The following is a 27,416-nucleotide window of genomic DNA, read 5'->3' as shown; positions in this document are numbered from 1 at the left end:
TAAGTTTTTCAAGTAACAAGAGCTCGTGGGTTCATCTGAACTTAGTAATTTTGACTTGAACCATGCATGTATATATATTCAAATGGTCCACTAAATAAGTACAATACTACATTTGTCTCAATTTACACGACACATTTTGATTTTTCAGAATCAATTTAATTAATTTTTAAGCTAAATTGGATTAGACCAACTCGATAGTCTAAACTTAAAATTTATGTATTAAAAAACAACATGAAAAGTACTACAAATTGTAATTTTTTCTCATATCAATACAATGAAAAAAATACATTTTAAAATATTGATCAGACTTTGCATAGTTTAACCTTGAAAAATGAAAGGTACCACATAAATTGAGTCACAGGGATTAATATATATCAAACTCAATTAATCAAAATGAGTTGTGGTATAATTCGAGATTTGAACTCATAACATTCAAATCTTGAATCCGTCATTATAGTTACTCCCTCCGTCCCAAAATAAATGTCGCTTTAGGAAAAAAAAAAATTGTCCCAGGGTGTCGTTTTAGGAATTCATGACAAAAAAATTAGTAATTGTTTCGAACTATACCTTTATATTAAAGAACTATTTCTTTTTAATATTGCTTAGTTATCAACCGCATCTACTAAATAGGAGTAACTTAATAAACTATACCTTATATATATATATATATATATATATATATATATATATATATATATATATATATATATATATATATATATATATATATATATATATATTTAATGGATGTGAAATGGCTAAAACGATACTTATTTTGGGAGGGGAGTGTTTGTGTATTACATAGACTGATAGACGTATTGCTCTCAAATTGCACATTAATTGCCTCTGAGAACACCAAAGGGGCACAACTTTTTCTTCCCCAGAGAGACAAAAAAGGAAGTGAAGAGCAATTACAGGCACAGTGTGGATGATATATGACCCACCAATAGCAGAATATCTGGATGATGTTGTTCACTTTGTTCATCTCAAAGCAGCAACAAATATTAGAGGCTTGCATAGTTGGAACAGTGAGGGCCTTCACTGTTGGATATCCTCCCTGCAATAAGTGCAAAGTTGATAAGACACCTCCTTAAGCTTAATTAACAACCTCAATATCTGCACGTTTGGCTAGTCATTTTCACCAACTGCTTTCTGAACAGGGGGGATTAATCTTACAAATTTCTTGACTTTTGAGGATTCTTCCACTGCAAACTGTCTACCCTATTTGGATATCGCGATTTAACTTGTATTCCCTCAGTCTCAGATGTAAAGGGAATCGACCCAGACCACATGATTCAAAAGTTTCCCTAATTTTCTTAACCTCTGTGCCTAGTCAAATTGAGACACATTTAAATTAAGACGGGGGGAGTACCTAACTCTTAAAACTTTTTGCACGTCAATCTACTTCGGAACAACTTCAGGCATGCGGTATCTAAAGTAACATATGGCTAAAGTTCATGAATTGCCTCAAGCTTAGGAAAAATGATTGAAGTTCGGGCAAAAATAACAAAACTTAAGCCTTATGTGTTTGAACTTCAACTATACGAAATGTATGAAAACTTCAGACACCGTATATCTAAAGTTGTTTCGACTTAAATAGACTTATAAAGTTATATGCACCACGAGTATAACTTAAATGATGATTTGAAAATCGGATATGTGTGCACTTTGGCTTGTTGGACAGCTGGTGTTGATGAAGTCACTATCTTCTTATAGTAGTTATAACTATTATCCAAAATGTCTCACAAGGAGTAATAGTGTTATGGTACTACTCAGACCACTAAAAATCTTTTATTTGGATCTTAATTTAAGTCCATCCAATTCTGGACTCTTTATCCAGAAGCATAAGAGGCCCTGGACAATGATTCAGCCATCCAAAAGACAAGACAACTTTCCAACTTATAAATTTTTGGACCATCAATTCTGTTTCACTAGGAAAAGATTAAGATGCTCCACCTCATTGTCTTGTTCACACCACTTCCTTTAAAGCAAGCACAAAAAAGTCCCTTTCCTTCCATGGACATCCCTATTGAGTTTCAGTAAAAGACGGATTAAGAATTTTAAGTTTATGAATTTACGAATTTATAATTATTTTTGCGTATTGCATTTTAAATTAATTATTTATACAATTAAGGATAATTTTTAATTCAACTACAAGTCTTGGGTTCAAATTAAGCTACTGAATTATGTCGAATCCATAACTTCAACAGTAGATCTGCCCCTAACTTTAGTGACAGAGATACTCTTTATTATGTGTGTGTGTAAATATTCTTTTTGAAGAAATTACTGTGTTTATATATCACATATCGACACTGCTAGAAAACCGTATAAAGTAAACATCAATTTGGAACATAAACTAAATATCTCTGAAAATAGCGTAAGACCCTTTGTAACCGGTGTCGATATAAGTGAACAGATCACTGTAATGATATCACACTAAAAATCTACAATTCAAATTGTATTAACATAACATATATCAACTACATTACTACAACTCATCTTGACGAGTTCTATTTTTTAAACATTTGGTCATAACAACATTTCAAATCAGTGTTTTAAAAGGCAGGGGCGTGAGGCGGGGTGTTTTACTTAGCACGGGGAGAGGTTTTAGTCCCGGGGCACGGGGCGTAAGCCTCATGGATCTTTTAATTTATAATTTATCATGTAGTAAAATAGTATAATAATACAAAAATTATGAGAAAATACATTATTAGTTTTAAAAAATTTAAAACATGATTAAAAAAACTAATAGAAAACAAAACTTCTAACATGGTTTTATAAGTATAAATAATGCGATGATATAAAAGCTATTATGAGAAACAAATCAACTGAACATTTTAGCTTTCAAACAATAAAAAAAACCACAATTTCTTAAAATCTATTACAATTATACTATGCAATTTACCTCCCTAAAAGAAAACAATTAATAAATTATCAGTCTTATAATTAGAATAACACTCCATGAATAAAAATAAAATTACTTTCAAATTGCAAATAATAAAATATGATAATTTTGAGGCACATGACAAAAACATGAAGACTAATGACAAGTAAATATGTAAAATTCGACTGTGTATTTTTAAAAGAAATGTTAAGTGATATTCACCCTCACGGTGTTCTCAAATACTAAATATGCAATATTATGACTTGTTATTTGAGTTGCTCTCAATCTTCTTATTTTCATAGATGAATAAAACTATTAAGCATCATTCATTTATTAAAATATTATGAGGGTCAACAATGTTAACTAAGAAATTTGACACATAATTTACGTATGAACTATTAGGCGAGTCATGAGCGTTGGGCGTTAGGCGTACGAGTACAGAGCTTGGCGTAAGCCCACGAGTTTTTAAGTGCCCCTGTGGTGCGAACCCTTTGCGCGAGTCCCAAAACTCGCCTTTTTAAACCGTTTCAAATACTATGAAGCTCAAAAATCATAAAACTAGGTATCAGGGTTGGGCCTCAAACCCAGATCAAACTTTCGAAAATGTAGCGCTTGGCCCGTAGGCTCCAAAATGCAAGGCTATCAAGCAATGCCATCTAAAATTATTTATAAAATGGTTTAATTTTTGTATACATTTATATATCTATTTAGTAAAACTTTCCAACGAAGCATTATCGAATTCCATATTTACAAAACGAATTGTGTCATACAGGCAGCCACAACTTTTACAAAGTCTTGCTAACAACAATACTTGTGTGTTTGTCAAATGCAACATAACTGCACAAAAAAAGGGAAAAATTGCCTCATACTTTGGAAAAATGGCTAAAAAGGCTAAACTTATTTTGGGCCAAAAATACCCCTCTCATCCTAAAGTTTTCAAACAAAGTCTTGACGAAAATTATCCCAAAATAACCCGAAATCAATTTTTAAACCCGCTCTATCATTTAAACTCCGACCTAACTAAATAATAACCCATAAGATTTATTCCCCCAATTCCCTCAAACTTCAAACCTACATATTGGGAGAATAAGGGGATCTAGTTATTAAGGCTTAAATGATTGATGGCTGTTTAAAAATGATCGGAGTGGTTTCGGATTATTTTGGGAGATAATTTCCGTCAAGACAGGGGTATATTTGAAAACTTTAAGGATGGGAGGGGTATTTTTGACCCAAAATAAGTTCGAAGGATATTTTTAGCCTTTTTCCCAAAGTAGAGGGGTATTTTTGACCCTTTTCCCACAAAAAAATTAATGGATCTGTATCTGGTGATTCTCAATTTGCATATCGTAAGTGTGCATATATATGACTGCCCATTTGGCATTAGGCCAAGATTAGATATTTCTGAGTTTTGAGTTTACATTTTAGTTTCTATTAGGTACTAATTGTTAAGTACAAAGAATTTAAACTTTTTTCCAGTTCATCAAATTCCCAGTCTCCAACCTGGTTAATTTAGCAAAATTCATGTTCCAGCTTTGCCAACTTTGCCTCAGGGTTTAGTATCTGTACTATTTTGGTAGCCAGGGGTGGATCCAAATCTATAACTTATGCATGTGAACTTAATATTTTAGTTCGAAACGTTATATGTTTTTAGACTTTAGATAATTCGCTAAATAAGTACTAACAGTAAATCATATGATCAGCGGTCGTAGAATTCCGAACAAGCAGTTGGTCCATTTTCCTCTTTCTTCCCAGATTTTTTTTCTTAAGGTGCCGTTTGGCCATAAATACCAAAAACTTTTTCACTTTTTTTAGAATTTTTGAAGTTGGAGTTGGAGTTGGAGTTGTGTTTGGCCATAGTTTTTGAAATTGTAGTTTTTGGTGAAATGTAGTGTAAAAAAGTGGAAATTTTTTGAAAAACAAGTTTGTTTTGTTTTTAGTATTCCGGAATACAACTCCGGAAAAAAGTGAATAATTTTTATGGCCAAACGCAAAAAGTAAAAAAGGAAAAAAATTTGAAAAAAGTGAATAATTTTTATGGCCAAACGCCCACTAAATCTCTTATTTGAATTTCTCCGCCATACCGCAAATAATCAGCTAAATTTTATTGAATTTAAATCCGTAAGAAATTCGGATTATAGTAAATTCAAGATATATTAGTCCAAATAAATATTATGGATTAATATAATTGAGTTAATTATTTAAGTCCAATAATACGGATTTAATTAAAGAATGGCTAGTCCATTAATTTGGGCTATAAATAATGAGCCCACTTACTAAGCCAAGATGTCATCTAATCGTAGAAAGTTCAAATTGGTGCACATGTCAAATGTAGCGTGGCACGCCAAATCAAATAAACTATAGGTCATGCCAGATACAGTCAAATGAGCGCCCGATGAAGATGCGCCACATGTACAAGTGACATGTTCCCATTAATCAAATATCGACATGTCGACTAAACCGATTGGTCGAAAAGAAGTCTGTCCTTATCAACTCCTCCATCCTACAACTATAAATGTGGGTCTCATAATTCGAAAGGGGACGAGAAGTTCAACAAGAAGGGGAGAGAGCTCGTGGATCAAACGCGCGCATCAGCCGAAGGCATTTAGTATTTCTCTAGAAGTTTAGATGACGAAGATTCAAGACCAAGCTCAAAAGCTCCTTGAATTCAAGTCCAAGTCAAAATCAAATCCATCAAGTTCAAGATCAAGCTCAAAGCCCGAATTTATTGTTGAAAAGACGAATCGAGGAATCATAGAGATTGTAACACTCATATTCTGAAATCAAATACAACGATTGTTGCGATATTTTCCGTCTTGATTATTATTTTCTCGACGCGAATTTTATTGTCTACAAATACAAAGGACTCTGAGAGTCCTCATATTGAAACAACAATGTAACAAGAGCTTGGATACAATCAGCAGTAAACTCTTGTAGCAAATAAAAATCAAGCATTTATGTTTTAAAAAAATATATTTAAAAAAAAAATAGAGGGAGGGTCAGTGGATAAAACTTGTGAGATTTGAACCTTCCACCTAAAACGTGTTCACCAGGTCCGCTGATCCTTTACTCACTCAAAAGGGGGAAAAAAAAATCAAACATTAGATTATGAAATTATGGAGTTCACTATACAGAGGTCGGATCCAGAGAGTAACATGTAGGTTTACGGGAATTCAATAGTTTTTACCCAGATTCTATATATATCTTAATATTTACTAAATATCTATAGGTATTTTGATTGTAAACCTAATTAGTATTGTATATTATCTTAAGATCGCTACAAAATTTCAAAACTTCAAATCCTAAATTCGCTTATCTCCGTCAAAGTCAAGGTTGATGAATGTTGTCAGCATTTCCATCTAGTACTATTAAATGATAGCTCTGATGAGAAATCTCTTTAGAAAAGAGAGGAACTGAAGAAGTTTCTTTCAGATAACTAAGACGTAATTAAGGTAAAATAATTTTTGTTCACAAATGAGTCCAGAAAGTAACTATTATCTCTTTTTTAATCTTAGATTTTTTATTTGTTTGGTTGAAAAAATAGTGCATTTAATGTCGTTATTTTCATTTCTGTGTTTTATATGATTTAAGTAAGGTGGACTGCTAAAGAAACCAAGTAAAAAACAAGTCAAAAAGATGTCAAATTGAAGAAATAAGAAAAGTTGCTAAAAGCACAAAAATGGCCAGATTTGTAAATCTGAAATCTAAAAATTAGGGATTTATTTGTCATATTTTGACTTTGGAAAATTGGGAAATTACAATAGAAAGACTTAGTGGAAATTTCCCACATCTTTGGACATTCTTCCAAGTAGGGTGTACAAAGGAAACCGACAAACCGCACCAAACCAATAATTTGAACCAAACCGATAAAACAAAACCCGACTAGTGGTTTGGTTTGACTTGGTTTGGTTTTAAAAAGAAAAACCCGACCACTCTTGGTTTGGTTTGGTTTTAACTAAAAAAAATCAAACCGAATCAAACCAACCCGACATTACATGTATAAAATTTCAAAAATATTTTATACATAAAAATATTTATTTATAATGTAATTTATAAATATTTCTTAAATTTTTTCACAGTTTTTTGTCTTTTAACATATTATTTCAAGCTTGGGATTAGAATTTGAATGGTCCAATAGGTTTTATAGCCCATAGATATTAGTAACTCAAATAAAATCTAACAAAAATCAAATCAATACTAATGCTAACAAAAGAAATTCGATTCTAACATTAGAAATGACAATAATGTTGACTATCTATTCTTTAGTTTTATATTGTAAATACAATGAAAATAAATAACTTAATTTTATTTTTCTTTAATATGAAGCCATGTAATTAATAGGAGTATTTATTAGTCGTACTTATTTTAGCATGACTTAGTACTTTTAGATTATGATAATTTTCTATATGCCTTATAAATTAGCCGTATTTACTATAGCATGAATTAGTACTTTTAGATTATGATCATTTTATTTTATGTGATTTCATTACATTTTTTGTTCAATATTTTAGTACAACATCATCTCTCATGTCACATTTTGTGTTATTTTCTTAAAAATATCTTAATTAGATAGTCGTATCCTACTACGACTAAAGAAATATTGAAATACAAGTAATATATTTTGTATGAAGATTTTACCGGAAAAGAACCCGAAAAACCCGAAAAAATCGAGAAAACCCGAGATTGAAAAACCCAACTTTTGTTGGTTTGGTTTGGTTTATAGATTTAAAAACCCGATGCAATTGGTTTGGTTTGATATTTGAAAAATCCGAACCAACCCGGTCTATGTACACCCCTACTTCCATGTTTAGAAGTAAGAAACTACACCTAGGGTTTGAAGATTTGGAGGCACTCAATGAGAATTTCTTTACCCATTTCTTCAACTCTTGCTTTTATTGCATACCTAAGTGTGTAACATTTTATTCCATCACTTTAATCTTGTTTGGAAATATTCATATGTTAAAGTTTGGATTGAATCTCTTGTTTTGCTTATGTATTAAACAATTTTTATTTTTAATGAAGTGGGTTAATATTTCTCTATTTACTCTTCAAGCTTTAATGTCATTTAGTGGTTGCAAATATTAAGTGTGCCATTTTACCTTGGCTTTGCTTGGAAAAAAAAGTAAGGGTTAGGAAAAGAGTAAATATCAAGGATTTGGAGCTTTAAACCTTATCTAATAACTTGAGCAAGGAATAGGATAGCTAACTTGAGGTTAAATTGATTGTGCTTAATATCACACTTTAAGGCTTGAAAAAGTTTAGAGTTAAATTCATTGATTTGGTTGAAAGACTTTCAATGAGATTTTAGAAATCATTATCTATTAATATAAACTCGCTCTTAGTTGTAATTCTAAAATACATTGGATCGTGACTTGAGAGTAATTTCTCTTGTTTTCCTTTGCTTGTGAGGCCATTGATCACTTTACCCGCTTTCTAGTTAGTTTTATCTTTGTTAGTTTATAAATCAAAAATCAAATATTGAAAAAGTGTTTGGCTTAGTGTCGAAAGTGAAAACTCCTTATTTGCTTGATCGCCTAGTGTATTGTTCCCTGTGTGATTCAATCCCAACTCATAATGGAGTAAATTATATTACATACAACCGTGTACATTTTTTTTAGGGGTAGATTTGGACGTTATTAGTAACTTAAATTTGCTGCTATCTTTCTAAACTAATCCCTCACTTATATAGGGAAGTTTTCATACAAGTATCTACTCTAAACTTCGTATTATTAGTCATGTCTTACGTCAAACTACACAAATACTGGTCCATAGATGTGCAATTGTTGTGGTGAAGATATTAAAATGGGACGGGTTAGACCTAAAATCAATAGATAATTTTCGTAAAAGTCCGACAATTTCTTGAAATCGGTGCAGACTTGGCTAAAGATAGGACATGAAAGAAAATGATTCATATAGGTGATATCTACTAGTCAGAATAGGTTTTAATTAGTCTTGTTACAGAATTTCTAATGCTATTATTAATATGATTATTACTAAGTATAATTTATCATTTAACTTATTCTTCACTTTTATTTGGTATGATATAAGTTGAGCTTAAATGGAGAAGTGATGATTCATATAGCCGACCCTAACTTCTTTAGGACTAAATTGAGTAGTAGTAATTGGAGTTATTTTTACTTGTTCTTACTACTAATACTTAGGCATTATTATTAATTTTTAGCACTTAAAAATGTCATCAAAATTAAAATACTCTCTGATTTGCTAATATTATTTTAATTTGCTCTTTCAGAAAATAATTTCCAACCTCAAACCGAACATCAGGAAGCATTCTAAGAAAAGAACATTTTCCATATAACACATTTTTAGAAAAATGATTTCCTTTGCGCCAAATACACGTGGAAACTTTTATGCTCCCGGATACCAAGTCACATTAATATAGAATTTAGTCCCAAAAATATAATATTGAACATCCATAATAGGTTACTGGAATAAGTTCAGTAAAACTTACGTTTAATTACTTTGACTTTAGAATATTTCCTATTCAGAATTTACATGGTCAATGTGGGTGGCTATTCAGGTTTTCAACATTTAGTGGGATTAGTTTACTTCTTTACTAGTTGGTACACCAAATTAATATGCTTGTCTAACCACCTCAATTTTGTCACAGACATTTTTTTCAATAGTCATTTGGTACCCGAATTAATTTTAATTCGTTTCTAGAAGGAGTTTCTTCATTTTAATGGTTCGAATCTGAGCTTTGAATTAAGGTGTTGAAGAGAGCTCATCTATCCTATCACACACCTTGATGATTCAGTCATTGACATGCTATAATCATTAAAATATCTCCACAACCATAATGAGATTATAGGTTAGCTAGATGTTTTGCTAAGCATATCTAATTTTAAGAAATTTTTTACACTATAATTACCCTCTGTGAAAACACACACCTAGCTCATACTATCAACCTATCAATTTTTTAATACTTGTCAGTTTTAATTTGTATGACGTAGTTTGACAGAGAATGAGGTTTAATTAGCAAGAAAGAGAGACTTTCGGAAATGTGTGGTCTTAAACATGTCACGAGATTTCTGTGGTTATAAAACTATGTCATTGAGGGTAAAATAATAAATTTAAAGTTAAAGTTAAATTATCTTTAAATATTAAAAAAGTATATCATTCTTTTTAAAACTAAATAATATAAGAAAATAGTGTCACATAAAATAGAATGGCGAGAATAACTCTTACGATAACTGCTGGATCTACGACTACCTCCTCCAATGGTATGCTAATCAAATAAAAATGTGTAGCTAAATTTGCTTAATCATATAATTAAAAATAGAAAATACATCAAATGAATTACGCTGAGAATAAAAGTAGGTGTTGTGTTAACATTATTGTAAAAGATTCCCAAATCAATCAAGCACTAAAAAATTCAAGAATTATTAAAGTCTCAATTTATTAGTCTGAAGTTTATAATACTGCAAAAGAACCAAAGCATACGCAAATCAAATTTCTCGAAGTCATTTGTCAATATCCATATATGACAAAAATTACAAACGAAATTAAGAGCCACTTGATATGTTGCTATCAATTAGTTGTTTGAAATTGTTCCAACAAAAACGCGTTTTAGTCACATCAGAATAGGACAGAAAAGGACATTAGCATATGTCCCATCTCATTAATTTGTCCCAATACGGAAAAATCAGACTGACATTTTTACGGATGGTCATTCAATTTTATTAAAATTATTAAATTAATTTTTATAACGAGAAAATAATATAATTATGCCTATCAAGTATAACCACGGTTTCAGCTCATCTTACATAACATCCGCATGACACTACTTAAAAAGTCAAAATCCCACTTTTCGACACACTTAAGAAAGAACCCGATGATAATATGCCACACGGTAAACGTAGTGGCGAAGCTCAGAAATTTTAATAAGAAAATTCAAAATTTTCAAACTTGCGACCTAGTAAGTCATAGGGACTCAAAAAGTTTGTTTATCTGTGTAATATATTTCCCTACGTTTTTCAATTGAAATCCCTTCATTGGTTATTTTCCAAGGAAGACATTGGAATTGATATCCCTTCATTGGTTCCTTTTGGCATTTGTTATTACCACGTAGATATTATGTAAGATATATTGATTTGGCCTCCTACTTGTATTTTTGGGGTCAAATTTAGTATTTTCCGGCATTTTTTTGCTTGACATATGATATATTTTCCGTTATAAAAATTTAATTTGATAACTTTAGTGTAATATACTGAAAGTTGGATGGCCATCTATGAGATTAATTCTAAAAGGTCATTCTTGTTGAAGCTACAAGGAAACTTCCCCAATATCAAATCAATTGATAAATAAAGTTAGTTAAATTGGTGTGACAATCAATGTCTGTTGACAAATTTATTGCCTGCCTTTCTCTCACTTTAGCTCACTTTTTTCTTTACTTTTAGGGATCGTTTGGCATATCTTGTAGCGATGGCGGGTAGAATTTTCGCGGGGGGTTTAAATATAAAAAAAAGTAAACATACAAAGAAACTTAGGGGTTAACATCTATTATATATATATAAAAAAAATTTTAACTTGTAAAAATATTATTTTTTTCGGTAGGGGTTCGGATAAATTCCCCTTTCATTCATGTGGCATTTCCCTTCAGGTATAAGATGGGATATCCCGCACTAACTTTGAGATTGATTTTGCACCATGTTTGGTAGAAGGTATAAAATTATCCCAGAATAAATTTATACTTTCTATCAAATAAAGTATAAAATGAAGCCCATAGTTAAAGATGAGATATCCCACCTTATCCCATTAACCTTGGGATTATTTTATCCCACATTTTAGATGGGATAAATTAGTTTCAGGATTATCCCACATTTTAGATGGGATAAATTAGTTTCAGGATTATAATCCTAAAATTATAATGCCAGGATAATTTTATCCGCATACCAAACGATCACTTAGATATTAGTTGGAGGTGGCGTCAGAATTTCAATTTTATGAGTTTTGAATTTTAGAATGATAAGTGTTAATAATTAAGCTCTAAATTTGATATGTATATATATTTAATAAACTTCAATACAAATACACTATTTAAGCAAAAGTTATTAGGTTCCGCGAAACATGTAGCTGAATTTCTACCTTCGTCCGTGGACAATAGTGTAGCCACAACCAAGAAAGGACTTCAATTGATTCCCTTTCATACACTTGGTAGATAGAGCAAACATAATTTATTTTGTATATTTATAAACTTTTGAAGCCTTGCAATAAGAGAAGTTTATATCGTGATGGCAACAAAAGTTCAAAAATCATTTTCTAGTATTCACATGTAACATGAGAGACCCTTATCCTAATAGCTGTTATCCTCTTTTATCCTATGTTACTGTCTGTAGTCTTTCTTTCTTTTAATTTTGGAGCTTTGTTCATAATCCCTTGCACCAATTTAGCTTTTGACTCTTGATTTATTTTATTATTTTTAGTCCCTTTTAAATCCCTCTTTTTGGATTTTTTTCAAACAATATGTGCCACATTCAACAACTAACAAAGGATAAGAAGAAATTTTTTTTTTCCACTTTTTTGACTTATTCTTAAATATCCAGTCTTGCTTGTGTTAGAAATTTGTAGAACCAGTTGTGCTTTTCATCATTTTTTCTCATCCACCAACATTAAAGATAGAAACTTTTTCTCCTTTCTTGCACACTCTCAGAAATTAGACTTCTAATTGCAACACAAAGGTGAACTATTATTTTTATTTTCTGAAAGTTTAGTCCATTTGGTGTGTTGGTTCTGTTGATATCACAAATTAAGTTTATTCAAGATTTCAAAGTTTCTCTTCTTTTTTTTTCACTGTCTGAAAGTTCAGTCCATTTGGTGCGTTGGGGTTGCGTTGATATCACATATTAAGTTTATTTCAAGATTTCATCTTTTGATCAATGACTTAAAGATTGAGTCTTTTTTCATTCTCACTTCAAGAAATGAAAACCATTATGGATTTTGCAGTACTTGAATTGCTTATTTTGGTATTATCTATGTTGTGTTTGATGATTTGTTCATTAGGATTTGATCCTGTTGATGACTATCTCATAAACTGTGGATCATTTGAAAATACAACTATAGGTGATAGAGTTTTCTTGGCTGATAATTTGAATTCCTCTAAAAGGGTATTTGTTAATACAACTCTAAAGTCCATTCCATCTACCTACAGTTCATCACTTTATCAAACTGCTAGAATTCTCAATGAGACTACCAAATTCGCCTTTTCGATCAAGAAACAAGGGCGCGTTTGGATTCGCCTGTATTTTCATCCGTTTTCGGATGAAAATTTCAATCTAAGTTCAGCTAAGTTCTCTTTTTCTGCTCAGAACTTCACTTTGATCAAGAACTTTCAGCCATTGAATGTTTCTTCAGTAAAAGAGTACACTTTGAACATTACTAGCAATAGTCTTGTTCTTACGTTTACGCCTTTTCCTAGCTCGTTCGCATTTGTAAACGCTTTAGAAATCATTTCACTTCCTGATGAGCTCATTCCTATTAGTGCTGGATCTCATAATCTGAGGGAACAAGCACTAGAAACCGTGGCACGGGTGAATATGGGGAATATTTCAGTATTGCCTCGAAATGATACCTCGTGGCGATCTTGGGAATCCGATGAAAGATACTTAGCAAGCAGCAATCTTGTACAGTTTGTGTCGAGGACACGAGCTGTGAAGTACAGTACACGAGGAGGGGTTTCTCGGAATATTGCCCCTCCATCGGTGTACGGGACTGCCACAAGGATCCTTTCGGACCCTGATCCAAATACTTCGGTAAATGTCACGTGGTCGTTTGATGTTGATCCTGGCTTCGATTATTTCATCAGGTTCCACTTTTGTGACATAGTAAGTGGCTACAAGGATCCGAACCTAGTAGGTAGCGATGACCATGATCTGATATTCAATGTTTTCGTCAATTCCCAATCGAGGTACCTTATTGATCTTAAAAACAAGACGTCAAACATTGTTGGTTCTCCGTATTACATGGATGTTGTCACAAGGTTAGAGAGCGTTCGCAGCATTGGCATTAGCATTGGTCCAGTGGATGTACGTAATGCGTATCCCGAGGGCCTCCTTAATGGTCTCGAGATTATGAAAATAAGTAATGTCAAAGGCAGTCTTGATGCTTCAGACGCTGAATTTCAGTCCTCGGGGCCGACTTCAAAGAAGACTAGAACATGGTTGATTCTTGGATCAACTATTGGAGGATCGATATTTTGCATTGTTTTGGTTTTGGTGTCTATTCTCCTCTGCAGAAGTAGAATACGGGCAGCGGTTGATGACTCAACAGAGGACAAAAAAGCGTCTATCATTTCCAAATCGAAAATGGGGTACCAGTTCCCTCTTGTAGCAGTTAAGGAAGCAACCAATAATTTCAGTGAAATTATGGTTATAGGCTTTGGTGGTTTCGGAAAAGTTTACAAGGGAGTTTTGAGGGATAACACGAAAGTGGCAGTGAAGAGAGGATTTCATCAATCACAACAAGGACTTTCCGAGTTCAAGACTGAAGTCGAAATGCTCTCTCAATTTAGACATCGACATTTGGTCTCACTGATCGGTTACTGCAATGAAAAGGAGGAGATGATAATTATTTACGAGTATATGGAGAACGGAACTCTTAAAGATCATCTTCATGGCTCGGACCTTCCGAATTTGAATTGGACACAAAGGCTTGAAATTTGCATTGGATCAGCAAGAGGACTTCACTATCTTCATACGGGTTCTAATAAGGCAATTATCCACCGTGATGTCAAGTCTTCGAATATATTGCTTGATGAAAATCTCCGGGCTAAAGTTTCTGATTTTGGACTATCAAAAACTGGTCCAGAAATTGATCAAACACATGTTAGTACTGCAGTGAAAGGAAGTTTCGGATATCTTGATCCGGAGTATTTGACGAGGCAACAACTAACCGATAAATCTGATGTCTATTCCTTTGGTGTTGTAATGTTTGAAGTCTTATGTGGCAGGCCTGTTATCGATCCCACTCTTCCCAAGGAGTCAGTAAATTTGGTTGAACGTGTGATGAAATGTCTAAGGACGGGAGAATCAGAAGCAATCGTTGATCCTAGGATTGCACCCGAGATAACACCAGAGTCCTTGATGAAGTTTATAGAGACTGGTGAGAAATGTTTGGCTGAATATGGTGCAGACCGACCGACTATGGGAGAAGTTTTGTGGAACTTGGAATATGCATTGAAACTTCAAGGGAAAGATGAAAAAACAAAGCAAGAGAACGAGATATCGGACAATCAGTTGGATAACAGTGTCTTAAGTACAGAATACAGCATTGGGAGTATGGCTGATCTTGCTGGTGTTTCAATGAGTAAGGTTTTTTGCCAAATGGTAAAATCTGAAGATAAAGACTCACGTGATATATGTTAGGATAAAATTCTGGTCCATCTTACTCTGCCTATATATGGATTGTATATTTGTTTTCTCTTTTCTTTAGATTAACAACAACATACTCAGTTGAATCCCACAGTGTGGGGTCTGGGGATACTTGCATTGGTTTGATTGTTTTGAATCGTGGTTATACTATATATACATATATAGTTACTTATAGGGGGTTTTGCCGAATTGTTCACAAGCCTGTCAGAAGCAACTTAAGTGGCACGATAGAGCAGTTCAAACGCGTGTGGTTGAGAAGTCTGAATGTCGTCTCTCTATTCATCATCAGAAAATGCACAATTTAATGTCATAATGTATTGCATTCATCATTTTTGGCCAGTTTATGAAGTTGTTCAACTGTACTTCCACAAAATCTCCAAATTATACAAGACATTTACCACCTCTAAGCACATTTGAGATGAACAGCCTCCTTCCATACAAAAAATTGATCATTTGTTGATATTAATCCTTTTGGCAGCTGATGCTATATATGAAGAGGGTGCTCCTAGAACTCAATGACGCATCTTGAAGGTTACCCTTTTTTTCAAGTGGAACTGTATATGTGAATTGTGATGGTAATTGTTTTCTACGATATGAAAGTTAAAAGGTTTCATCATTTTTTTCACATCTCCTAGGGTAACTTCTATCAGAATCAAATTTGCAGCAAAGAATGTAAAGAAAATAAACGTAGGCTTAACGTAATCTCAAAAGCTAGCTCATAAGGTGAGAATTGTTTGAACTCCATTTAAGAAGACATCAGGTCGTTTCCTCAACCGATGTAAGACAATTAACAACACCCCCTGATTGGCCTTCAAGCTCAAAAATTGATAAGTTCATGTAAAGTCTAAAATGACGAATAAGATGAGTTAATCCAAATAACTTCACATACTAAAAAATGTGGAGAGCGGTCATCTGTTGGAATAAATGGAAAAGAAAGAAAAATGACTAATGACAATTTATTCAGAATACATTTCTCTTCTACGATTTCATCCTTATTGCTTCAAGTTTACATTTTAACCAATTTGACTCTTAATATTGCATTATAACTGATTTGCTCATTCTTTTTATATCTCTCACTACGATGAACACAAATTTATGCACCCTAAGAATCTTGTTTTCTTGTGTGTTTTTTTTAAAAAAAAAATTATATGATGAATTTCGAAAAGGAATTGAGTTGGATTATTTTGCTAGTTAATTAATTAATTAACTCAAAGACTTAATTATTTGTTCTCAACATCAAAAGTAATACTTTATTTCCGATTGATTCAAAATCTTACAATTAGTTCATAAGAAAATTATTTAATAAGGTAATTAAAATTAAATTGATATTAAAATTCTGAATATTAGGATTTCCCTACATAGTTCAAGAATTTACTAAATAAAAATATTAGTTGATTGTAAATTCCTAATTATTAGAAAAATTAATATGAAGATGTTATGGTTAATTTATGTTATTTCTTCTATATATAATAAGTGCCAAGGAGGGACGAACACAGCAGTTCCTCCTTGTACCCACTGCTTTTCAAATTGCACCCGCAGTAAATATTTGTACCAAAAGCTATATAACTTGTACACTTTATTCAATTATTTTTATATCCCACTTAGACATATGTCATAATACTTAATATTTATTCTCTTTTCATGTATAGACATATGCACTTCAAATTTAATTCTCCGACATATTTATCTCCTCCGTGCACTTTTACTTGTTCACTTTTGACTTTTTGTGTTCTAGCTGAATATTTATTCTCTTCTCATGTATAGACATATGCAGTTCAATTTTAATTCTCCTACACAAATTTATTTTCTCCATACACTTTTACTTGTTCACTTTTGGCTTTTTACATTCTTATAGAAAAAGTACCAAAAGCTATATATTTTGTACACTTTATTCAATTATTTTTATAATCCCACGTAAACATATGTCATAATACTTAATATTTATTCCCTTCTCATGTATAGACGTATGCACTTTAAATTTAATTCTCCGACATATTTATTTCCTCTGTGCACTTTTACTTGTTCACTTTTAACTTTTCATGTTCTAGCTGAATATTTATTCTCTTGTCATGTATAGACATATCCAGTTCAATTTTAATTCTCCTACACAAATTTATTTCCTCGATGCACTTTTACTTGTTCACTTTTGGCTTTTTACATTCTTAACATATTTATTTCCTCCGTGCACTTTTATTTGTTCACTTTTAACATTTCATGTTCTAGCTGAATATTTATTCTCTTCTCATGTATAGACATATGCAGTTCAATTTTAATTCTCCTACACAAATTTATTTCCTCCATACACTTTTACTTGTTCACTTTTGTCTTTTTACATTCTTAACATATTTATTTCCTCTGTGCACTTTTACTTGTTCACTTTTAACTTTTCATGTTCTATTTCGAATATTTATTCTCTTCATGTATAGACATATGCAGTTCAATTTTAATTCTCCTACACAAATTTATTTCCTCCATGCACTTTTACTTGTTCACTTTTGGCTTTTTACATTTCTATCTATATTTTTTCTATTTCTATTATATATAAGCCATGAAGGAGGACGAACACAGCTTAAAAGAATTGTACAAAAAGCTATTTGAGTTGTACACAACTTTGGCTTTACTTGGCCACATTACTAAAAATATACATCTATTTTTCTATTCTATATTTTTCTTATTTATTTTTTCCTAATATACTAGTGTGAAGTGAGGACTAACACAGCAATACAAATTTGTACCACAAGCTATATAAATTGTACATTTTAACCAACTACTTTTTTATCCCGCGTGGACATATGTCATAGTACTAAATATTTATCTCTTCTCATGTATACACGTATGCACTTGAAATTTAATTCTCTGACACATTTATTTCCTCCGTGCACTTATACTTGTTGACTTTTGACTTTTCAAGTTCTTTAAGAATTAATAAATGAAGTACTCCCTCCGTCTCATATTACTTGGCCACATTACTAAACTACTTTTTCACCTCACGTGGACGTATGTCATAGTACTAAATATTTATTCTCTCCTCATGTATACACGTATGAACTTCAATTTTAATTTTTTGACACATGTTTATTTTCTCCGTGCAATTTTACTTGTTCATAAATGAAGTACTCAATATTACTAAAAATATATGTCCAAATTACTTGTTCATTTACAAAATCAAGATAAAATTAATTAAATCTTTCTCATCTTATCCTCTTTGTCCCATATTACTTGCTCACATTACTAAAAATATATATCCAAATTACTTGTTCATTTACAAAATCAAGATAAAATTAATTAAATATTTCTCATCTTACCCTTAGTAATATTTATTGAAAATAGTGAATTTCCCATCTTATCCTCTTTGTCCTATATTACTTGGTCACATTACTAAAAATATATGTCCAAATTACTTGTTCATTTACAAAACCAAGATAAAATTAATTAAATATTTCTCACCTTACCCTTAGTACTAAATATTCTTGAAAATAGTGAATTTTGATTAGAGTGTATTTATTGGAGAGAGACAGGAATAAAATACATATTTTATTTATGATTTCTTAAGGGGCGTGCAAAAGGAAAGGTGACAAGTAATAAGGGACGGAGGGAGTACATATTTTATCATAATATTTATATTTATTGGTGTAAGTCTCAATAGCCTTCGAAAATGATTTGAAAATGAGTAATTAATGTGAAGGGTAAAATTAGTAATGAGAACAAAAATTTCTTTCTCTTGATATGTTCACGTTCTTTAAGAATTAATAAATGAAATATATATATTTTATCATAATATCCATATTTATTGGTGTATAGTCTCAATGGCCTCAGAAAATGATTTAAAAATGAGTAATTAATTTGAAGGGTCAAATAAGAAGAACAAAAATTTCTTTTTCTTAATACGTGGACAAGTAAAAGTGAAGGGAGGGAGTGATTTTTATTCCCATTTTCCTTCTTTGTCAATACTTTACTTATTTTACTCTCATTTGCAGTCTCTGATTATTGTTTCTATATAGTTATAAAATGTATTACTTTATATTTTCATTTCGAAATTAAAATTTGGTGATTTACGATATAACATATATCTTTCTAATTTTGATTTCTTTGTAACAATTTTTTTTAATCTATAATTGTTAATATAAAAAATTATAACATAATTTTTTAATTAATTTAATAAAAATATTTTATTAGTTTTGCTTTTAAAAAATTTAATATATACAACAATGATTCTTATAGTTGGATCTGAACAGTTAGTTAATTGAAATGAATATCAACCTGTCGATATTAAAGAATTTAAAAGAAAAAAATCTAGAATCAAAATATTAATTTCCCCTCATATTCTTACTAATTTTCTTTTTCATATCGATAAACAACTTTCGACAATGAGAAAAAAGTCCGACTCTTTCTATCTCAAAGACTTAATTCCATCATATGTTTTTAATTTTTGAACTTCATTTTTTAATTATAACTAAAGGAATGGTACATAAAATACATTTTGTATATGTTACTATATATAATTAACAATTATAATATTTTTAAAAGTTATTTTCAAAATACAAACCTTACGACTCCTACCTAATTAAAGTGAATAGACATGTTCGGCCCGTGCATCGCACGGGCATGAATTGCTAGTATTTCAAATAAGGAAGTTAATAGAATTTTATAGCTTGTTTGGCCAAACTGATTTTCCCCCAAAGTACTTATTTTTTCCAATAAGCGCTCATTTTTTAAAAAGTGAGGTGTTTGATCAAGCTTTTGGGAGAAAATAAGTATTTCTGGGGAATAGCAGAAACAGTTTTTCAGAAGCTAAAAAATATAGCTTTTTTCCAAAAACTTTTTTTTAAAAAGCACTTTTGAGAAAAATACACTTAGAAACACTTTTTAAAAGCTTAGCCAAACAGTAATTGCTGCTTAAAAGTGCTTATAAAATTAATTGATTAAACATAAACTGTTTTTCGTCAAAAATACTTTTTCGAAAAATACTTTTCAAAATAAATTGATTTTAGAAACTTGGTCAAACAGGCTATTAGTCTAAGGTGATCGGGCTAGACCGAGTCGATTAGGCTTTGGTTCTTGTGCTTTAACACCCTGTTGTTTTTAAAGACTACCCTCTCTCGATTAGATTTTGGTCCGGCCCACTACAAGGATCCCGTATCTAGTAAGGTAACCACTTTCCCCTTCGGGCAATGTCCTAAATATACTACTTAAGTAACTTTCTAAATAATCTAAATAAAATTTTAAAAAAAGATTAATAAGTACTGAGTAATATTTTAGTTAAGTTCAAAATCATAATTTTAATAAGAGTATGATTTTTTTTCTTTCAAAAACGATCATATTTAAATTCCAAATCCTTATTAGTCCGAACTGCGGCTCAATTTGCTATTTTAATCGAGTAACTGCCGGCTGTTACCGAACAATTCTCTTTATCTCTCACTCTTCTATAAAATCACGTGAGTTAGAAGTTAAAAGAGATGATTCGGTTGAGAGGAATTTGCATAAGAGGAAAGACAGAGGGGAGAGTGTGGATAAGAAAGCTAGAGTTTATGAGGAGAGAGGAGGAAATTTGATGATAAAGTGAAGGAGGAGGATTTGGAGGATGTGGAAATTGATGAAGAAAGGAAGGGAACTGTGAAGGAAGAGCCGAAACCGGAGCCGTATGACGATGGACAGGACGTTGGTTCCATTGATACTATGAGTTTTCTCGTGTTTCCATGCAATTGTTTTTCTAACTTGCTTATTACATCTGTGTAGTATGTTTGAATTACAGTCTATTCATACAAAAATTTGTTGGGATTTTCAAAAATATACAGCACAACATAAAATATTATGCCACGTAGCCCAATATACAATATTGTACAACGTTATACCTAGGGGTAAAGCATTCTACATACTGTATCAACGTTGTATAAAAGGTGTTTATACACAATATGGGCTAAACTGGGTAACAAACTCAAAATATGCTCTACGTGGCGTGAATATTTTCGCGAAATTTTCCTTGTTTTCCAAGTTGTATACATCTGTATAGTATGTTTGAATTACAGTCTATTCGTATGAAAATTTTGTTAGATATTTACATTGTAGTGCTTGCTTTTACCTATAATTGTACATGTCATGCTTAGTTCTTATTGCCAGACGCCTTTGTTGCTGGGATATGAAGCTGCATACTTCTGCATTGTCTTGATGAATTACAATTCTTAATTATTGTTGAGTTTTTTTTTTTTTTTTTTTCAGTTGGGTTGCATTTTGTTTGTTCTGCTCGCTTTTAGCAGTTTTGGTATATGTCATTCTTAGTTCAACCACTTTAGATGATTTATCTTTCACTTGTATGTAGATTATGGCTTTCCATGATGTGTGTCTCCATAGTTTAGATGTCAATTATTATGCCTTTGTGATATTAAGTTTCTCTTTGTCGAGGTTCTATCACATTTGTTCTTGTTTTTGCATGGAATACCCTATGGCAGGATTTGGAGTTGCAACAAACACCTTTTCAACTTTCCTCCATTCATGTTAGACAAGAGGCACAGACCTCAAGAACTGCACAAACCAGTTAAACTACCTTTGTTATGATATTGCCATGTTCAATTGTCCTTAAACCTCTTCCATCCTCCAACTCCGTCTTCTCATTCTGCTTATCTTCGTGTAGTGTGTACCTCTTCATCACCAGTGCCTCTGCGGCAACATGACTTTTCTTTCATGGTATTTTTCTCGTCCAAGCTTCTTTGTAAGTAGCAGTGTTCACACTAGTTTACAACAACAACAACACACAGAGTGTAATCCCACTAGTGGATTTTCTCGTTTGAAAATTTCATTCGAAATAGAGTGCGCATGTGTGGAAATATCTGTTTCCTTTGGAGAATGACGATAGAAACTATCTGACTAAAAACTTTCTTTAGGATTCTCTTTCATCTTATTGCGACATGGTATTTTGTCATGCTTTGTTTGATCTTAGGTAGTAAACTTGGGAACTTATAGAAAGGATCCACATAGCTTGTTTGGTTATATCATATACTTTTCTTTATGCTCTCTTATTATGTCTGAAGAAGTCTGTTTTGTGGTTTCTTTATATCTGATAGAGCTTAACTTGACTACTATGGCACTTCTTGTTTCTCATTTGTCTTTTGTTGTGGTATATTCTGTTGTTCTTTTTGTCAGGAAGTTTGTCCTGATTTATGCATTTGACTTTCTTATTTGCAGAGTGTGGCAATGGGATCACACAGTGCCGCATCAAGAACTTCCCCTGATAAATCTTTGACTCGTAGTGATTCTCCTGCTATCAAGGTATTTTCAATTTCTACCACAAACGAAAATAAGGGATTTAATATTAATAGATCTCATGAGGTTCTTGGAAAATCTAGTACAGATGGAGCAGCTTCTGACACTGGCAAGAGTGTGACCTTATCCATTGATGCTAAAGGAAATGCAATGGATCTCATACAAAGGCATAAGGTGCTGACAGAAAAGCTAGGAAAGCTTAAGAGAATTCCTTTGGTAAGTTTTTGCATCCAAACACCCAGTGCATTTCTACAGTTTGTAACTCCGTTCTCCTTTCCTTTTGGCCCCCTATTTCTATCTCTTTCTTTAGTTGGAATTGAGAAGCATTACATGATTTGAAGTATGCAGAAGAGCTTTAAAGAGTAGAGCTTTTTTCTTTCCTTTTCCTTCTTAGGTTTAGAGAGAAGCTCCCCCTTCGTTTTGTGTCAAAGGCCTTAAACTAACTTATGTCCTCATTTTAATTATGTAGTTAAACAAGGGTGCCAACTCTAGAAGGATGGAAGTTCACAGATGGATTCCAAGGATAGTCTTAAAGCCCCTTCAACTAATGTGGCGATATTGCCACCACCAGTTGCATCTTCAAGTGCAGGGATATTACCCACTCCAAGTTCAGCACGTGGGACATCGACTATAGCTACCATGGCTTCTGAAAATATGCCACCCAGTAGCTTACCTCAGGGCCTGACAGCACTGAACTACGAATCTGTGAAGCGTTTACAGGAGCTTTCTACTAAGATGGGATTCCGGCAGGACCCGGAGTTTCCCTCCCTCATTAGCATGTTTCCTGGGCAAATGCCTCCAGAGGTTACAATGCAGCCAAAACCCGCTAAAGCCCCTGTTCTTCGTTTGGATGCATTTGGCAGGGAAATTGATGAGCAGGGAAATGTGGTTAATGTGCCTAAGCCATCTAGCACCCTTAAGGTAAGGATCATACATGTTCAGGCCATCTTTTTTCATGTTTCTATGTTAAAATAGCTTGTGGTGACTTTGGGTTGTTGTGCAGGTGAACATCAATAAGCAGAAAAAAGAGAGCTTCCAACTTCTCAAACCTGAACTTGACATTGATCCTGATAAAAATTCTCATTTTGATCCGAGGATGGGCATTGACAAGAACAAATTATTGAGGCCCGAGAAGATGTCATTTCAGTTTGTGGAGGAAGGTAAATGGTCCCGAGATGCCGAAATAATGAAGTTAAAGGTCCTTCATTATTTGTTATCCCTGTTGTATTTTCGCGTTCTGTTGTGATTCTCTCTTTATTCTTGTTACTACTCTTATTAGATTTTACTAATTATGCAATATTTGATTTGCAGAGCCAATTAGGTGAATTACAAGCCAAAGAGCTGAAGGCAAAGCAAGCACAATTGGCAAAGGCAAAAGCAGAGCCTGACATAAATCCAAATCTTATTGAGGTGTCAGAGAGGTTGTCACCAAAGAAAAACCAAAGGAACCAATCCCTGATGTTGAGTGGTGGTAAGTTATTTCAATCTCCATTCTTTTTACATTTTTTTTGGCTATCCTGTGCTTTCCCCCTCTAATGGACCCTTAATCTGTCTCCTCACTCATTGTTGAGGCCACTATTCGTTGCGTGTTTAGTGAGTTTCACAAATGCAAGTGGATCTTGAACACTGTTCGTCTTTTGTCTAACCATGGATGCATAATTATTTTGATGGGTCTGCGTCCTAGGTGCTTCTAGTCTCTGTACATCACCAAAATATAGGGATAGCAGAACGTTTATAATGCGACTTATCTCCTTGATGTAATTATGGCCTTTATCTCGGCACTGTCCTATCTGCCAGACTTTAAGATGGAGATCCTGTGATGTGAATTTCTCTCCCTTTTAGAATAACCCTCGTTTAAGAAAGAATCTATCAAAATTGACATCTGCTACGATTAGCGGTACACACTACTGGTAATGTGCAATTTTAATGTGATTGAAATGGCTTCAAACTTTTTTATGTTTTATTCAACGTACATGATTTGTGGATGATCCTCGGGTGTGATCTCCAAATTGTCTTCTTAATTCCGGAAAATGATATCGACTTTGACTTGACTTTAAGTATTTCTTGTTTCTTTATTTGACATGCCAGGGATTGTCCTCTGTTACGATCTGGTGCTTATGGTGGTAGGGTCGACGGAAACTTAACTGATGATTTGTTGAAGAGGGAGAGGATCACCATTTATGTTGAACACCCCTGCCCTATTGAGCCTCCTGCTGAACCTGCTCCACCTCCTCCACAACCATTGAAGCTGACCAAGAAGGAACAGAAGAAAATGCGCACCCGGCTCCGACTGGACAGGGAGAAAGAAAAGCAGGATGATCCATCAGGGCCTGTTAGAACCACCAAAACCAAAAATTAAAATGAGCAATCTTATGAGAGCCCTTGGCTCAGAAGCCACTCAGGATCCCACAAAGCTTGAAAAGGAGATTAGAAGTGCTGCTGCTGAGCGAGAGCAGGCTCACATAGACAGAAATATTGCTCGTAAGCTCACTCCCGATGAACGTCGCGAGAAGAAAGAAAGAAAACTGTTTGATGACCCAAATATCACATCAGAGACGATAGTTTCAGTATACAGAGTTAATGACCTTTCACATCCTCAAAATTGCTTCAAGGTTGATGTTAATGCTCAGGAGAATCGGATGACTGGGTGTGCAGTTATCTCGGAAGGTATAAGCATGGTGGTAGTTGAAGGTGGTAAAAAGTCCATAAAGTGATATGGGAAACTCATGCTTAGGTGAATAGATCGGGCTGCTGCTGTTAAGAAAGAAGATGATGAAGACGAAGACGAACATGAACATAAGCCTCTCAACAAGTGCTTGTTAGTCTGGCAAGGGACTGTTGCTAAATCGAGCTTCTGTAGGTTTTTTGTTCACGACTGCAGGACTGAGGCTGCTGCTCGTAAGGTCTTTTCTGATGCTGGAGTTCCTCTTTACTGGGATCTAGCTGTAAACTTCAAAGAGGACAACCTTTAATTTCTTGGCAGATCCTCACCCTGAGCTCGAATATCTATCCATTTGGCAGTACTTTTTTTGTAGTTTTATCCACAAGCATCAACACCCTGTGATATGTCGAAATAGACATTGTTTAGCTGTTTATCATTGTATGTGATTTTGGTGCAATGTCTATGGAATTATTAATGTTATTTCTTTTTTAATGCAATATAATGTGAATTTATCTGGATATTTGGATCTTAATTAATGAATTTATTTACAAGCTAATATTAGTTTTATTTTCTTTTAAACCTTTCATACTGTCTTGTCAAAAATCGAAGAGGTGTTACTTTTTTGTGACCGGCTGCGTCTTTTAGGTTACCGGTCATGCCTTTTTCTTATCTATTTAAATGGCTAGTTTGTTCCACATAATTTTCATTTTCACCGCCCACCAACATTATCTCTCTCATCTTTTGTTCTGGGTCCATTGAAGATTCACATAGATGTATGGCTCAATTTTTTCCTTCACAGTTTCATTTATCCTAACCTAGTATTTTTTATTTACTTAGTCGTCGATCCATTTATTGTGTTCTTTCCATAGGATAAGATGGAAACCATTTTGAGGCACACTGACAAATTGATGGATGACTTGGGAGACCGATTGGATGACTAGAACAAAAGAGTGAACATCATAGACGCGCAATGTAGAGATATCCTCGAACAACAACAACAGCTGAGAGACGGCCTTGAGGGTGTGGCAAGGAGACTAGAGATCCGTGGTGTCCTGGGCTCCTTTCATATTGATGCTAATCAATATGTCACTCCTCCCCCTTCTCCACCACCACTGCTTTAGGATGTTTCTAGTTGATGTTGGTACTTGTTTTGTTTGAAGTTGTTGGTGCTAGGTTGTTGTTTGTGTTAGGTTGTTGTTTATGTTGGTGTTGTGTATTTGTGTTAGTTATGTTAGTTGTTTAAGGATGTTGGATGTGGTTTTCGTTTATGTTTGTTTAAATTATAAAAGGAAAATTAATTATTATTTAGTTAACAAAATTAACACAATAATTGGATATTGGATGGTTGAACCTTCGTAATATGTCTATTGATGGTCCAACCAAATAAATATGAGATAATAGTCAAAATACCCCCCAATTGCCAACTGGAAGGGGTCCTATTAGTTAGCAAAATGTTAGATTGTTGCCAACCCCCAAATTTAAGGATGGTAGACGTGTGTTTAATTTTGCCCCATTTTTTTATTAATTTCCCCTTCCTCCATATGTTTGTCTTCAAAAAATCTCTCAATTTTTCATACTCCATTTTTAAGGATCCGAAAACCCATACCCAATTCTCCTTCATCTTCATCAACATTTATCATCATCTTTAGTTGAAAAAAAAAAATCACACCAACTTGCTCAAATCTAATCCAAACAAACCCAAACAATAATAACACCAAATAGAACAAAGTTCATATTGGATGGTTGAACCTTCGTTTAATTTTCTCCCAAATCAACTCAAAGAATGTCTATTGATGGTTCAACCAAGATAAATCCTTATTATTTTTCCTTTTTCTTTCTTGTATTTTCATTTTTTTTCTTGGTTTATGGTGGAAAGTTGTTCTTTCAAGTTGGAATCATTGGATACCTCTTTTGATATTATTTTGACAACAAAAAAGGAGACGGAGGATAAGTAGCTTAAAAATGGATGGGTTCAAATTTAAGGCATCTTATGTATAGATGCATCGCCACGCGCATCTAAAACAAAGAAAAAGGTCATTTTTTACTCTTTTGAAAAAATTTGTCCGCGGGTAATAGGACGTTCGGTGTGTAGTTGGCATTTTGGTCAAACGTTGGGGGGTATTTTGACTATTATCCCAAATAAATAATTGTGTTATTTGTGATTCAAGAGATAAGTGGATTTAAGCATCTTATGTATAGATTCTAAGAGTCTGTTTGGATTGGCTTATAA

The 27,416-nt window shown here is 33.1% G+C and overlaps 1 protein-coding gene and 1 pseudogene across 1 annotated transcript; both read left to right on the top strand.

Annotated features, from left to right (window-relative positions):
* Window positions 1–12,296: 12,296 nt before the first annotated feature.
* Window positions 12,297–15,606, top strand: LOC132068160 (receptor-like protein kinase HERK 1). The gene has a single exon (XM_059461653.1). The coding sequence runs from the start codon at window positions 12,820–12,822 to the stop codon at window positions 15,259–15,261; it is 2,442 nt and encodes an 813-aa protein (XP_059317636.1). The 5' UTR covers window positions 12,297–12,819; the 3' UTR covers window positions 15,262–15,606.
* A 6,295-nt stretch (window positions 15,607–21,901) lies between these two features.
* Window positions 21,902–26,314, top strand: LOC132066853 (protein RDM16-like; annotated as a pseudogene).
* Window positions 26,315–27,416: the final 1,102 nt, after the last annotated feature.

This window comes from Lycium ferocissimum, chromosome 8 (genome assembly GCF_029784015.1).
Source record: "Lycium ferocissimum isolate CSIRO_LF1 chromosome 8, AGI_CSIRO_Lferr_CH_V1, whole genome shotgun sequence".
Lineage (NCBI taxonomy): Eukaryota > Viridiplantae > Streptophyta > Magnoliopsida > Solanales > Solanaceae > Lycium > Lycium ferocissimum.
Note: the sequence above shows the minus strand (reverse complement) of the source record. Positions and strands in the feature narration are given on the sequence as shown.